The sequence below is a fragment of the Mytilus californianus genome, unplaced genomic scaffold (genome assembly GCF_021869535.1).
Source record: "Mytilus californianus isolate M0D057914Y unplaced genomic scaffold, xbMytCali1.0.p SCAF_8, whole genome shotgun sequence".
In the NCBI taxonomy this organism is placed as follows: Eukaryota; Metazoa; Mollusca; class Bivalvia; order Mytilida; family Mytilidae; genus Mytilus; species Mytilus californianus.
Window position 1 is genome coordinate 7,416,622 of NW_026262734.1, and position 17,500 is coordinate 7,434,121.

Genomic DNA, 17,500 nt, shown 5'->3' on the forward strand with positions numbered 1-17,500 from the left:
TGTATATACGGACACCTGCTTCTTGTTGAAGATTGTTTATAGACCTCAAGACCTCAAGATATATCTTGGTTATTACACTTAATTCTTGTATAGATAGAAACCAGTCTCTTATTGAAGACTGTATGCTGGTACCTAGATGTCTCTTGGTTATTATTGAATAAACTTAAACCGCTCTTTAATATGGACGGACAAATGTCTCTTAACTGTGTAACAGAGAGAAAGGAGATTCAAACACATACATGTAAGTCAAAAATAGACTGACAACGCCATGTCTAAAATAGAAAAAAAAACAGCCAAACAACAGTACACAAAACAAAACACTGATCTGTACAACACGAACCCCACCAAAAACAGGGATGAGTTCATGTGCTCCCGAAGGTAAGCAGATACTGCTCCATATGTGGAACCCATCGTGTCAATTGACTCCTGTCTCTTGTTGAAAACTGTATGCAGCTCTTAGATATCTGTTGGTTATTTGTATAGACGGATAATATTTTGTAGAAGACATTACCTCCCATCCCCCATAGTATCTTTTGGTTATAGTCATAGACGGACACCTGAAATTTAATGAAGATTTTATGTTACCCCAGAATGAGTGTTTGTTATTTGTATCGTTTAGTTATTGTCTCGTTTCTGTGTCTCTTTCAATTCAAATTTGGACCCGGTAAAAAACTTTAAACCAAAACAAACACCCTTAGAACAGAGAACATTTTTATTTATATTTTGTTTAAGAATCCATTAACGGTTCTAGTTGCGATTCGTACCACTATGTTTCTAGAATCAAAAACAAATGTCCTTTTAATTCTGAGCGTTCCTTCATTTATATTGTCCAACCAAAAAAAAATTGAAAGCAGAAGTGGTATCAGTACATGTCGATATCGACAGTTTAGTTTGAAAATTGTATAACGAAGAACCTTCAGAAAAAAGTGCATACAAAGTAGAAGGATGGTATTACACAGAGTGGTTGTCAAATTGTCCGCTTGCTGTTTTATTTTAACAAAGTAGTGAATCAAATATCTATAATAGACCCTTGATATCATCCAACTTCTATTATTTTGAATGAAAATAAATAAAAACTTTAAAGATCACATTGACTACTAGAATAGCGAATGAAAACGGGGAATGTGTCAGTCAAAGAGACAACAAGCCAACCAAAGGGCAGAAAACAGTCCCTTTTACACATCGAGAAACTTCCGCACCCAAAACAGGCTTCAGAAGACACCTAAACAATATTAATTTACGCTATTAGGAAAAAAATCATTTTAAAGTATACTGTCAATTTTTGAATAGATAAACAAATATTTAACTTTATTTATCATACACTGATAGCCTTAAATGACACAAACAGTTGTGACAAATCACACAGTTTTAAAAATCACATTTGTATAGATATGTATAATATATAAAGATAGATAAAACAAATAAAATTTCCACGATAGCGGGTCGTCGTAACAAAGTTCAATTTCATATTCAAATTAAAATCGTATGTTTATAAAGTTAAACAATGGAAGCTTATACAGAGGTTGAACAGAAATTCGGAGGGAGATGGAAAATATACAAAAGTGAAAACTTTGAAGCATTTCTACAAGAGGTTGGTATGTACAGATCTTACGAAGTTGTCGTGCACTTATCTCTGAGCCACTGTTATGTACAAATATTTGTTGTTTCATCAATTGTTCTGTTATTAAATTTTGCATACACATGTAGGTGATAATGCATGCGAAGGATGTGTTTTCTTTGTTATCCTTGGGGGTGTGGGGGGGGGGGGGGGGGGGGGTGGGGGGGATATGGGTGAAGCTCCTATCCTTTGTTTTAAATTCTAGATGAGTGGACTAATATAAGATACAATCAGTACATGCAAAGCACTCTTATATCGAATAACGATCATAGTTACTTGGGGACAGTATATTTGTTTGTTTAGCCTTCCCCCTTTTTTCCAAAATTCTTTATAATATATGTTAGTGACTGCTGTAGAAAGTAAACTTGTAATTGAAAGTAAATAACAGATACAAGTTATTTTTAGTATATTTATGTTCATATAATACAGAAAAACGCGGAAATAATTTAAACTAATTGAAAACAAAAAATAACGAATTTTGGACAAAAAAGGATGAGGGCTAAAACAAATTGTTATGTGCTAAGTATCTATGATAATATTGAGAATATCAAAATCATAAGTAATAACTAGTTGCACCAAGAGCACATGATACGCCCTTATTGTGCAAATCGAAATTGTTCCCAAAATTAGATGTGAAATTTAGAATCCATTTAATCAGAATCAAATAAAATAGATCTGCAGAAAACATGCATGCGGATACCAGTAGACGTAATAACATTGCGTCAAATATAACTGTTAAAAGTCCCATTACATTCATCAGGCCCAATAACAGTGTCGAATTTGTAAATCATTGATGCAAGCATACTAGAGCTAACGCATGACAAAAATGTCTTTTATTTATTTGACAGTTAAGTCCCATTACCCTGGAACCACTATAATCGGTTCGGTTTTCCTTTCAGCTGAACACTGTGCTATATTCACCAATTTATGTTGCATGTGAAAATTTTATATAGTTCTGATAATTAAATGAAATTAATGTAACATTGGTGAGACAAACAAGAAAATAAAACAAAATTAAAGGAAGCTTCCTTTTATCAAACTCAACAATAATAAAAAGGTTTTCAGGAAATCAATCCAGACAATCTAAAGTACGGAAGCGTATTAGGGCCATCCTTTTTTCTATTTTTTTTTCAAATTGTTGATTATTCCAAGATTAAAGTTGGAAATTCCAAGATTAAAGTTGATAATTCCAAAAGTAATGTTGATAATTCCAAGATTAAAGTTGATAATTCCAAGATTAATGTTGATAATTCCAAGTTAACGTTGATAATTCCAAGATCAAAGCTGGAAATTCAAAGTTTAAAGTTAATAATTCCAAGATCAAAGTCGACAATTTAAAAAATAAATAAACAAAGGATGGGCCTAATACGTTTCCGTACTAAAGAAAGTCTATATGTAAAAAATCGCTTTAGTCTAATAGGTAAATTCCGTAATTCTGGAACGAAATGGCCAATTTGTTTTCCCATCTATCCTAATGTTTTGTTAAAATAATATGATAATTGGTAGAGCAAATCAGAGTTGTCATTGTTTGCACCTGTCCTAAGTCAGGAATCTGAAGTTCAGTAGTTGTCGTTTGTTGATGTGGTTCATAAGTGTTTCTCGTTTCTCGTTTTTTATATAGATTAGACCGTTGGTTTTCCCGTTTGAATGGTTTTACACTAGTAATTTTTGTGGCCCTTTATAGCTTGCTGTTCGGTGTGAGCCAAGGCTCCGTGTTGAAGACCATACTTTGACCTATAATGGTTTACTTTTATAAATTTTGACTTGGATGGAGAGTTGTCTCATTGGCACTCATACCACATCTTCTTATATCTATTGTCGTTCATTGACGGCCATTGCCATACCCTACATTGTATAACGTCTTGTTTTCAAAGGGTGTATACAACATAAGTATTAATAAACACTAGTATACTGCACCGTATATTGCTCACATGAAAAGTAGTACTCATGATGTCATCAGTATATCGCAATCAAGGAAAACTAGATCATTTGAAAGTCTACAAATGTACAAATAAGATAAACGGTTTTTAACTCATTTCATGTAAACAAAGGAGACATTTAAATCTTGCTTTAAATTATAAACTAAATCTAATGAATAATATTTGAAATTGAAACAAGTAAAAACGATTCAGTTAGATCAAACATATGAACGGCTAAATCATCCAACAATCAGTAAAAAAGAGAATCGAGAGTTTCACAAGGAAGAGTGGAATTATGACAACTTAAAGTTTGTATAACTTTACAATATTTCAAAGCTTTTTATAACAGTTTATAAGCTATTAAAACACAACAAATTGTAACAAAAAGAAGAAGAAAAACAATTAATCAAACAAACAAGCTGGCAAACAAACACCAACAACAAATGATGACAATAACAATATATAGTACGAAATGAACACATAGAATTTTATGGAATTAGTTAGAAAAAAAAATGTTTTTCTCTCCAATTTTCAGATTTTTTTAGTATTTTAACATTCCTTTCAGGGGTTAATGCATTACTTAGAAAAGTTGCAACAAAAGTTTCACCTGAAACAGAACTCACTCTGTCGGGAGGGAAAATTAAAATTGCAATGAAAACAGGTTTGTTTACTAGTGTAGACGAATTGTCATTGGGTGAAGAATATATGAAGGAAATTCAAGGAACATGGATGAAGGTAATATTTAATTTGCCGTTTCAGAATTTTATGCATTCTGGGTAATATTTTCAAGACCGTACACCAAAACTTTGTGATTGGTTTAACACATTCTAAACAATGGAAATTCAACCAATGACACAACTTTATTTTCATTTTGGTGTACGAACAATGAGATTACCCATAGTCCTTTAGATTCTGATTAATTTGTATTATGAAGGCTATGTATGTTGACCTTTATAGGTTTTCTATGGGTTTGTATTATGTAGGCTATGTATGTTGACCTTTATAGGTTTTCTATGGGTTTGTATTATGTAGGCTATGTATGTTGACCTTTATAGGTTTTCTATGGGTTTGTATTATGTAGGCTATGTATGTTGACCTTTATAGGTTTTCTATGGTGTCTCGGGTTGCATGCTGTCTCAATGAACTATACCGCCATATTCTCACATTTATAACTAAAGTGATAATAGGTGTGTGATAAACTTAGAACCGTTGAATAAAGAGAAAACAATCAACAAACAGATTTGTTAACATACGGGGACAACTATAGCTTACTATACGTTATGGGTATTGCTCTCGTTTTAAAGCCGAACGGTGACCGGTATAATTGTCACATCATTGGCTGATCTGTATTATTAGCTACATAGTGTGCTAGTGACCTAATACGGTATATATGGGGTCAGTAAATTCCATATGGGGTGAGACCGTATTAGGTCACTAGCACACTATGTAACGGTACTGAGAAAAAATCGTAAAGGTTTCAACAGACGAAGAAAGTGATGATTAAGATTGAAATTAATTCATAAAACACATTTAAACCTAACAAGTTGTTATTGTTGGTATCTGTTTTTGTAGGATCAATGGAAGTAGTTTCTTAATGCTAACAGTATTGAAGACTTGCTCATTTGATAGGTCACTTCGCTCTCACCCCATATGGAATTTACTGACCCCATATATACACTACAAACCAGTAAAAGTCTGAAATGGCCTATATCTGTACTCGACTGTACTGATTTTTACTCGACCAGTCTGAATTGGTCTGAAATTTACTTGATAATACTCGACTGTAGTCTGAACCATACTTAACAGTCTGAACTTGTACTCGACCCTTACTCGACCAGTACTTAACCATTTTATATGCATCTGAACCATGCTTGACCTAGTCTGAACCATGCTCAACCTAGTCTAAACCATACTCAACCTAGTCTGAACCATACTCGACCTAGTCTGAACCATACTCGACCAAGTCTTAACCAACCTAGACCTATTTTTTGTATCTATCTATTGTATTTCATCAATTTAGGAACTGTTTTTAACAACAGCTATTTTCCCTGGCTAGAAATTTGAACAACAATTTGAAATTAAAAATGTATTCAATATAGCATTGAAACCAAAATTTCACAATAAACATAATATAACTTCATCACCTTATTCATCAACACTTATATACATACATATATATCACCTTTAAAATAAAAATAAAACAAGCTGATCAAATAATCTCAAAACTGAATTGTCACTAATATTTTCAATGTTATTCAAAATTTTTTGAATGTTTCAGATATATTTTATGGCTACTGGACAATTTTCACCATTAACTTAAGCCTTGAATAGATTTATGGTGTCAGTTGAGTTTAGTTAATAATGCAGTGAACTTTTTTTTTATTAAAATATATATAAAATAGCATATAAAGCAACTTAATAAATTTATAAAATGACACTTTTGTTTTGTTAAACCAAGAATTTAATATAATCATGATAATAGGACTTCCATAGTAATCCTGTGATAAACTTTTGAAAAAGGAAATGTGTTCCAAAGTTACAGTAAAAATTTATTTCAATTTTATTTAAATTTAAATAATTTTTGTCAAAATTAAAGACATTGCATACAAGAAGCACTTAAATAAGATTTAATTACCTCAGTACATGTGTGTTTTACAGGTAAAAAGAAAGCCCTATTTTTCTTAAACTCGTGTATTACTTATCTAGTGAATTCAAAAGGACTTGCAATTTAAGTTTCACAGGATGTTGCAATTTTGAATGAATGTTATTTAGAATTTAATACTCTCTGACCAGGTGTGGTCTTTTTCATGAGTTTGCCCCAAGCAGGAGGTATTACTTTATACTTCACCACTAATCAGAAGAACAATTTTATTAATTTCTTTAATTTTTATCCCTTTTTGATATATATTGTATATAATATATCCTAAATTATAATAATAGATATATTTCTAAAATAAGGTTAAACAATTTCAGTGATTTTGTTGGCTGTTGTTACATGTACCTCATTAAAAAGATAATTATATAACTATTGTACATTTTTTGTATGTAACCATGAAACCTATGCAGTTTTTATTTAGGAATTTAGGAAAATTAATTAAAAAAAACACATGCCAAACAAGAAGCACCTTAATAAGGTTTAATTACCCTCAGTATAGGTGTGGTTTTTAGGTAAAAGAAAATCTTTTTTTAACAAAACTCTAAAACTTTAAAATTAATATAATTAAATTATTATATAAGATAATTTGATTTAACTATCTCTATTTTCGATAAATCTGAGAATCATGTAAGAATGTAAAAATCTGTTTTTATAACATATCTTTATTTTATTGTGGCTGTTGTCATGTCAGTTAAAAAGAAATTATTTTAACAGTTAAAACTTAGAAAAAGTAGAGGTTATTTGGTCCAGTATGGTTCAGACTGGTCGAGTATTGTTCAGACCTTTGGTCGAGTATGGTTCAGACTGAAAAAAATAGGTCGAGTACAGGTCGAGAATGGGTTAAGACTGTTTCAGACTGGTCGAGTAACAGTTCAGACTATTTTCAATGGCAAAGATAAGGGTCAAGTACAAATCAGTACAGTCGAGTATGGTTAAGACTGGGGTCGAGTAATGTCGAGTAAAATTCAGACCAATTCAGACTGGTCGAGTAAAAATCAGTACAGTCGAGTACAGATATAGGCCATTTCAGACTTTTACTGGTTTGTAGTGATACCGTATTAGGTCACTAGCACACTATGTAGGTGTAATACCACCATTGATTTTCCCCTATTAGTCTTTGTTAAATTTGCACTTTTCAAAAAATTGTGCAGAATTTATCTTTGTTTCAAATAAAGAAATACTTGGCATGAGTAAAGTTTTATCCTGTCCAGTACTATAGAAAAAATTTCACATAACATTTCATTGCATATAAGAAAATAACCATCACTGGAAGTTAACCAATCAAATTTTCCCCCTTTTTTAACCTGTGTACAAGCTTTAGTAACCATGTAACCTCAAGTTTCCAAAATATTCTATAGAAACCCCAAATAAAGAAATAATGGTGCTTTGAAATACCCAAGATATATGTTTATGACTCAGAAATGTTTTACTGCAATGAAATGTAGGATCAATTACCTACAACTGTCAAATTCAAGGGAATTTTTTTTTTCGACCTATTTTCGTATGCAACCGGATGTGACGTACTATGATTTGGTGGTATTACACCTAAAGAAGACATTTTTGTTGAATAAACTGAATGTGACTTTTTTCCTTTGTAATACTGGTTATTTCAAGCATTCCTGTCAAGTTTTGTCATAATCAGTTCAATAGTTTGAGAAAAATCTAGTATAATGTAAGACGACATCTACAGCGATTCGAGCAAAATTTCTTCGAAAAATTCAAACCAAGCCGCATCATGATAGAATATAGTGTGGACCAATAAATGATCAAATATTTATCTCATCTGCCTACAAACAGTTGAATATGATACAAAAGATGACTTTAGGATGATAAATACTACTAATGGACCTCTTATTCTTCCTTATAAAGTCTCTTTTGGTCCATTTATACCTCTCATTTCCTCAAAATTTCTACTTTTTAGGCCAATAAATAAAAATTTTGGGGTAACTTTCACTCATTTATGATAGAAATGTTATTATAAATGATTAATTGAAGTATTCAAGCTGCTTGAACTATCCGTATAAAAGTTTACTGTCTCCAAGGAGGTTTCAATAAGTCCTTGCGTAAAACTTAAATTCACGCCGCGTTCCAGAGAGGGACATAAAAAACTTCTCTTTTGGTGAATAATTTGTTGTTACTGCTTTAAAAATAATTTCATTTACTTAAAACTATATATTTATTAAAGTATTTCTTAGGAAAAATTTTCTAGTATAGCAGAATATAAGAAATAAGGAGAAAAAGCTCCCCAAGACTCTAAGTATGGCTTGTTCTGTCATCTAATATTCATGGTAAAGTCCTATTTCAAGGAAATTTTCTCATAAAATGTATTTTGGAGACTCAATCCACTCAGAATATTTCATTATTTGTAATATTTCACTTAAATAGCAAGAAATTTTAACACATGAGAGTACTCACAAGGTCAAAGGTGCATGTACAGCTTCCCATATTAGGTGTAATACCACCATTGATTTTCCCCTATTAGTCTTTGTTAAATTTGCACTTTTCAAAAAATTGTGCAGAATTTATCTTTGTTTCAAATAAAGAAATACTTGGCATGAGTAAAGTTTTATCCTGTCCAGTACTATAGAAAAAATTTCACATAACATTTCATTGCATATAAGAAAATAACCATCACTGGAAGTTAACCAATCAAATTTTCCCCCTTTTTTAACCTGTGTACAAGCTTTAGTAACCATGTAACCTCAAGTTTCCAAAATATTCTATAGAAACCCCAAATAAAGAAATAATGGTGCTTTGAAATACCCAAGATATATGTTTATGACTCAGAAATGTTTTACTGCAATGAAATGTAGGATCAATTACCTACAACTGTCAAATTCAAGGGAATTTTTTTTTTCGACCTATTTTCGTATGCAACCGGATGTGACGTACTATGATTTGGTGGTATTACACCTGTAACGAATTTATCTTACCGACTATCTTAACGTGTGAAATTTAGACTAGTGACCTATCAAATGAGCAAGTCTTCAATACTGTTAGCATTAAGAAACTACTTCCATTGATCCTACAAAAACAGATACCAACAATAACAACTTGTTAGGTTTAAATGTGTTTTATGAATTAATTTCAATCTTAATCATCACTTTCTTCGTCTGTTGAAACCTTAACGATTTTTTCTCAGTAACCGTTTTGTTTTTATAAAGGGACGTAACACCACTGCTAACCGTGTATGAAATAAGCCCCGCCTCCCTACTACCTTATAAGGAATATAAAGGGACGTAACACCACTACTAACCGTGTATGAGATAAGCCCCGCCTCCCTACTAACCTAATATGAAATATACACGGTCTCCGCAAGGGCGCTTTTAACCAATCACATTCCTAGAAATGTATAGGAGGTAAGATAATGATAGTTGTTCCATTGGCAGTCATACCATATCTCTTTTTCATATTTGAATATAGACGTAAAGCCAGAAGCTAATATATATATATATATATCATATCTTTTTATTCAATCACTATATTTGAATGATTGTTGTATGGTTAGTGGTTAGTGGTTAGTTGCTAATACATCATGCATATGAAGAACGAAAACAAGTTAATCAGATATGTTTCGTAAAGTGGTTAAAACGTGGTTGAACCGAAATGAAGGGCGGAAATTTTGACTGCCACATACAGGAAAACAAAGGAATATTGGATATGGCAGAAAATTGCAACAGATATATGTTGCAAGGGTTCCTCAACGTGCTGGATACACTTTTTCTAAACGAGATATTGGATATAACAAAGTCGATCGAACGTGGCTGTGTATTTACACATTTCGCACTGCCAAATGGACGCCTCGATCTTTACGAGTTTTAAAGTCCGATTAGAGGAATGACCCGATTTCTATACCCAAGTCAACCTATAGAGTTAGTTTCACAAAGAAACTTTTCAAGAATTATATTTCAACTAAAATTACAAAATTGAATAACTAAGGTACGGCAATGGAAAAAAAAGCTGCTTTTGTTTTGTAATATGTGATAAATAAACAAGTGAAATAAAGTTCGCCCTTTACGGAAGCGGGGCCAACACCTGTATCCGCCCGTGTCGCTAGGTTATATGATATGATAATTAGCCTTTAGTGAATGTTTATTCTTTTATCATGCATACGAGTTGTCTAAATTAGAACAAACACGCATATTCCGAATGTAGGCTACTGACTTGATTTATGACATTCTTTTCTTACATATTTCATTGATACATGGAAGAATTATTCAGAAACTTAGATTCGATCTTCCCCAGGCAAAGTTGACCTTATACTGTTTTTGACTTTTCGTTTTATTTCTCTTTTGTAATGATTGCTCCTCAAGACTTTGAAAACCCTTGTCCTTCAATTCCTTGAATTTAATTCTGGATACTATATTATAATCATAAACAAGCTTCTGTCCAAGTTTGGTATAAATCCAGGATATTTTAAGAAAGTTATTAAATTTTTTAAAAACTTTAATCACAGAGTGAATGTAATGTTAACTGGCAGAAAAACTAAGCCCATTTATAAGTTAAATAAGAAAAAACAGGATTTTTTTTTACAAAATTTACTTCTGGATACTATCTTATGATCATAAACAAGCTTCTGTCCAAGTTTGGTAGAAATCCAGGATAGTTTTAAAATTTCAAAAACTTTAACTACAGGGTGATTATTTGTAGATGCCAATGCCGACGATGACGACGACGATGACGACGACGCCGACGACGGAATGTAGGATCGCTATGTCTCGCTTTTGCGACAAAAGTCGCAGGCTCGACAAATAAGAGAAACGAGAAACAATTATGAACCACATTAACAAACGACAACCACTAAACATCAGGTTCCTGACTGTTTTTATTTTTTTGTTATGTAATTAATTTACTAAAAGTATGCTTGTTTTATTAACAGGCTAAAGGAGAATATGAAGAAGGAAAACTTATTATCGTACAAACTCCAATAGATCCTAAAAATAAGATGAAACCTCAAACAGTACATCGTGAAATTGTTGGTGACGAACTAGTTATGGTAAGTATTACATGTTATTCATAAATGTCGAAGTTAAGTTATATTTCTTGTTAATAATTGCTTACAGATAGCTTAACAGTATCACATACTTTTATATGTCCAGGAAAAGAATATAATAAACAATAGGTCAACGGTTTAACAAATTGAATACATATGTAGATAAAAGGCTGACACTTGGTGCGTGTGAAACTAGCACAGGCAAATGTCTCAGAAATATTTTCCCTATAAAACTTTATATAACACGTGTTATAACATGTTATATTAATGTTTATCGCTATTTTCAAAATTTTCTTTTGATCTTACTAAATAATTTCCTTTCTCAGTACAGTAGAGTGATATGAAAATTTTTCGCAAGAAACTAAGGTAGCACGTGCAGTTGTCAATGAAATTAACAACCGTCATCATAGGTAAAATAGCGATAAACAGATTATAATTGGTCATCTCAACTCGATTGCTTTTCTCACTTTAGCTGTACCGGCTCAAGCGAGAAAATCAATCTCGTTGAGATGACCAACAATAATCTATAAATATATGATTTTTTTTCTGAGACAAATGCCTGTGGACACTAGACCTCGTTTATTTGTGTACGTTTTTGGTTCTTATCTCATTCGCGTTTTTTTGTAGAGAATTGAACGACCCTTGAGAGCTAAGGTGTAACGGGTTGGTTAGGAAACGTTCTCTTTCATTAAAATTAGACAAGATATATTTGTCTGTGTGGACAAAAGGTAAGGTAACAAATGAAACATTTCCCCCATTTACTACCGGACAGCATGGTATTTCATTAGTTAAGTAATAATTATTTAATTGAGCATTTTTTTCATATCTCGCTTCAATTTTATCGCTACTCTTCCTACCGTGTTTAACCCTTTCGGACATAATTTCGGTAATATAATATCAACTGTTAACCTTGGCAGAGATCTCTATTCTTGGTTCTTATACAGAAGAGTAAAGGAATAAAAGCCCTGTTCATTAATCATTTTCTATGTATTGTGTGCGATTTTGTCCCATGTACATTTACTCCATATCCTTTCATTTTCTATGTAACATCAATCCGAATAATAAGTAAAAAAAAAATGAATGAATGAATGAATGAATGAATGAATGAATGAATGAATGAATGAATGAATGAATGAATGAATGAATGAATGAATGAATGAATGAATGAATGAATGAATGAGATAGATAGATAGATAGGTAGGTAGGTAGGTAGGTAGGTAGGTAGGTAGGTAGGTAGGTAGGTAGGTAGGTGTAGGTAGGTAGGTAGGTAGGTAGGTAGGTAGGTAGGTAGGTAGGTAGATAGATAGATAGATAGATAGATAGATAGATAGATAGATAGATAGATAGATAGATAGATAGATAGATAGATAGATAGATAGATAGATAAAAAATTAATAAATGAATGAATGAATGAATGAATGAATGAATGATAGATAGATAGATAGATAGATAGATAGATAGATAGATAGATAGATAGATAGATAGATAGATAGATAGATAGATAGATAGATAGATAGATAGATAGATAGATAGATAGATAGATAAATAGATAGATAGATAGATAGATAGATAGATAGATAGATAGATACGAAATAGCGTATTCAACCAACAAAATGTCCCTTTCTCCCAAACCCATATCAATCAATCTGTTCAATCACATCTCAGATACAGCTGTACGGACGTGGTAGGTCAGCTCCTTATTATCAGCATACCAAAATATCTGCATATATGAAATATGATTTTTTAATAGAATTTCTCTAAATTTCGTCTATCTCTTATTGAAAGTTATTCAACTACTTCCTTTTTATTTTCAGACACTGTTTGTTGGTGATGTTGTTTGTAAAAGGTACTTTAAGAAGATGACATAAAACCAGTGTCTCTTTGACAATAGCCACTTTGTCTCGTGTACATAATGTTCGTTTATATATATGCATTTAAAGTACGTGTTTTTTGTTTGATTTAGTCACACATCCTATCAGTTGATTTATATGACAAAAACATTTGAATTGACGTAAAGAAATATGTCTATACTCAAAGGGAGGATCTATGACATCAAATTAACGGAAATGGACAACAATCCGACTAAAGAGCAGAAAACACCACAAGGCCACCAACGGGTCTTCAATAATGTATACTAGTTCAGCAAAAACGGACGTCAAACTAAACTCCGAAACATATTAATGAACAAAAACAATCAAAAAACAAACAAAAAAAAACATTCAAGGCTAACTGTAACAAAATGTATCAGTAAATTAAAAAAAACTAATTATTGTTATATACATAAGCATATTCATGGCTCTACAATCTGTCGATTCTTGTTTCTTGGCATTGCACAAGGTCATGTTTTTCTCTTACTGTTTATGACGTCTTTGCACTAAATTCATTGAATGTTGGATGTGAACTGATTGATTTATTAGTTGTAATTGGCTTTGAACTAGCTGTCAGTAACTGCGAGTACTATCAGGTCTGTATTTGGTGTCTTTTTGTCTTTGGGATGTACAAGTACCCGGTCACGTCCACTCTGTGTTCTTTTTAGATGTATTTCTATAGGTTGTATCCATCCGATGAGTTCAGCCTTTTCAACTGAATTCTGTAGTTTGTTATTACGCTGTATTGTTACACCACTGTCCCAGGTTAAAAGGAGGCGCCCGCTAACATGTTTAACCCCGCCACATTATGTATGTGTCTGTACTAAGTCAGGAGTCTGTAATTCAATGTTTGTCATTTGTTGCTGTCTTACATGAAATTGAGAATAGAAATGGGGAATGTGTCAAAGAGACAACAACCCGACCAACGAGCGGAAAACATATTAATATGTGTTTTTCGTTCATTATTTTGTACATAAAGTAGGCCGTTAGTTTTCTCGTTTGAATTGTTTTACATTTGTCATTTCGAGGCGTTTTATAGCTGACTATGCGGTATGGTCTTTGCTCATTGCTGAAAGCCGTACGGTGATGTATAGTTGTTAAATTCTGTGTCATTTGGTTTCTTGTGAAGAGTTGTCTCATTGGCAATCATACCACATCTTTTTTATATATTAACAAAAGCAAGATGTCACTGACTTAGGACAGGCGCAAATATGTGGCGTGAATAAAATGTTTTGTGATAGAGAGAGAGTAGAGGGAGATAGAGAGAGATATATACCATAAACTGTCATCCGCAATTGAGAGATAAATGGATAACATTATTGTTAAATAGAAATTATAAGTAGACGCAGAAAAAGTGAGTTAGAGATGTTTCCAACGTTAAATTTTAAATTCAAAGCTTGGGAATTTGAACCGAGCAAAACAACTTAACCCCTGACTAGCTCAATTTACCTAAATGATTTCCTCACCTTTTTGTCAATTGTTTGTACATTAATGAATTATACTTTACATTAAAAAAATCCAATATTATACCAGCGAATCATAAGAGGAAAACAAACAAATAATTCGTTGCTAAGTTACAAGTTAAACTGCCTCGCAAACGTATATTTAATGATTGAATTTGTTTAATTAATATTATTTAATTGCGAATGTTAACATCTCCAACCTTACAAATGAAATGCAAATTTGCGCAAAAGCAAAGCAAGAACCTATATTCATTTTATCACTGTGTACATATTTGTCGTGGTCTTTTTATAAGGTTTGAGTTCTATTTCGCACAATCGTTAGGGACGCCCATCAACTGAAATATTTCCTTTGATATATATTAATTTGGCAGTATTCAATTGGATTGGTGTTTTTAATCATTCACCAAATACCAGGTTTGATATTTATATGGACTAGTTATTTCAAAACATCATATTTTTACGATGATTAGGCTGTAATTATATTTTGTTTCTAACTTCAGATTGATATGACTTTTGGAAACTTAACGTTCAGTGGCAAATATTTCATACATGTTCAATAATATCTCACGTAAGACATAGTATCAATGTTGTCATTCCACTTTACAAAGTTTACTAAGAGAGCATAATTCAAGTTTTATTTGTGTGAGCAAAATATAATATTGTATTTAATGTTGGAGGTCATGGATACGATTCCTTGGCTGTTAAATTTGAGACTTTAAGAGAATAGTTTGCTCATTACCAACAAAGCACTAAATTCTAAATATTTGAATTTAATTTTGAAAGTGGCTGTCTTACCAAGAATATCAGTAGCATGTAGTAGGTACATATCTAGTGTTTAGCTTTCGGCCAGGTGAGCTTTTCTCATCACTTGGCGTCTGTCGTCCGTCGTCGTCCGATAACTTTTACAATAATTACACCTTATATAAGAATGCCGGATTTTGATTGGTTGTTAGCCAGTGTATTTTTCGCATATTCTAGCATTTTTTCCTCATTTCAAACAAATTTGCCTGTTTTTACACCACTGCCGGTGAATTTGCCTCAAATTCCCCTCTCTGCCGTGGTATTTGCCATTTTGGATATTCCTTTTTTACCCTCGCGAGACTGTTCCCGCCAAATTATTCGGAACCTTTCTCAGGCTTTATCCCGACAACATGGTTAAGCACTATTGATTGAGTTAAACCGAAAACTGTCAGAATTATACATATAAAGAGGGGAAAAAATATCTATACAAATGAACGATTTAATGATGGAATAACAATGACGTTTACACACATACATGTAGATACCATGACGTTACAAAAAGACAGCACTAACGCATATAAGTACATGTATAATTCCCGCGGTACTACGATTTCCATTCACTTGTACAGACAGTTTCAATCAAAATCTTTTCGGTGTAATTAAACAGATATATATCATGTTATGGAGGGGTATTTGCGAAAAATACCAGTCTTTGGACCAAATTTCCCCGGCCTAGCGGCTTGGGAAATTTCACCGTCCCTTGACTGGTATTTTTCGCAAATACCCCTCCATAAGATGATATATCTGTTCAAAATCTTCTCCACTGAAACTACTTGGCCAAATTTAACCAAACTTGGCCACAATCATTATTGGGTTATCTAGTTTTAAAAATGTGTCCGATGACCCCGTTTGTTAATCAAGATGGCCGACATGGCTAAAATAGAACATAGGGGTAAAATGGAAGTTTTGTCTATTATCTTGAAAACCGCTATGAATAGAGAAAATCTGACAGGGGCAGAACTGTTGCATATGTTGATATCTTCCTGCTATTTACTTAAAGGAAAACTGTCAGACAACTTCTTATTGGAGTTATAGCCCTTAAATATCAAATTTTATCATTTTTTTCATTATTGCCTATTATTTTCAAAACTTTAATAGAAAAAGAGACAGTTTTATTCGGAAAACCGATCAGCAAGACATGAACTACAAATAAGTCATCATGGCTGCAATCATCAGACAACTCTTTAATGGAGTTTGTGCTCTTTAATACGATTATACCATTTTTTTGCGTTTTTTTGCAATATCTGATCAAAAACTATAAAAGATCGAAAAAAACTTTAAATAGGAAAATGATCAACAATTCAAGATCTACAAATGTACAAATAAGACAACATGACGGAAATCGTCAGTTGACGCCTTATTGAAGTTATTGCCCTTTAATGACAATGTTTCCCATTTTTGCCTATTATTTTGAAAACTATAATAGATAGATAGAAACTTTATATAGCAAAAATTATCAGCAAGACAATATCTACTATATATATGTATGTCAACATGACTGAAATTGTCAGTTAAATCTTTATAGAGTTATTGCCCTTTCGTGATGATTTTTACCAAAAAATGGCTTTTGGTGAAGATGCAGGAGAGCGACACATGGTCTTAAGAGCCTGTAGTTTTTCTTCTCTTTTATGTCTCCTACTATTGCCAGTCGTATCTTGAGACGGATTTTTGCTTTTATTTGCTAATGAATTTTAATAGGAATAAAAATCTACGTTACAGTGTACGCTTTTTTGTAGTGCGTGTGCATGTGTGTATATGCGTGTTTTTATATATTATTCTTATCCATACTGAATTTTGTGTTCACGTCCTATTTCAACATTCCATGAAGTCTGTAGTATGTGCCGTTTTCCAGTGTGTATAACGTTACTGTAGTGTATATGTAAAAGATACTTCTGAGACCATATCAGTTTTCTTTAATACATTTGTGGAGCAACAATGGTGCATAACTAGTTTCTCACAAGCTTTAGTTGGTCGGCGATTTATATTGTCGATGAAAAAGTCCTGGAGTTTTTTTGTATAAACTAATACCCCCATCGTCACACTTGGACCGCAATCCCGCTACGACCTCAGACATTATGAAAGATTTTGAAACTCGTAGTAAGATCATGGTGGTCGTGGTAAGGACGTGCAAAGGTCTTCATGATCGTGGAGGTCCACGACCAACTTTGAGCATGCTCAAAAC

The 17,500-nt window shown here is 32.5% G+C and overlaps 1 protein-coding gene across 1 annotated transcript; it reads left to right on the forward strand.

Moving 5' to 3' along the window:
* Positions 1-1,302: 1,302 nt before the first annotated feature.
* On the forward strand, positions 1,303-13,128 carry LOC127711492 (fatty acid-binding protein type 3-like). The gene is made up of 4 exons (XM_052217564.1): positions 1,303-1,595; positions 4,103-4,272; positions 11,073-11,189; positions 13,001-13,128. Exons 1-4 carry the CDS (start codon positions 1,505-1,507, stop codon positions 13,052-13,054), a joined length of 432 nt encoding a protein of 143 aa, XP_052073524.1. The 5' UTR covers positions 1,303-1,504; the 3' UTR covers positions 13,055-13,128.
* The last annotated feature ends 4,372 nt before the right edge of the window (positions 13,129-17,500 follow it).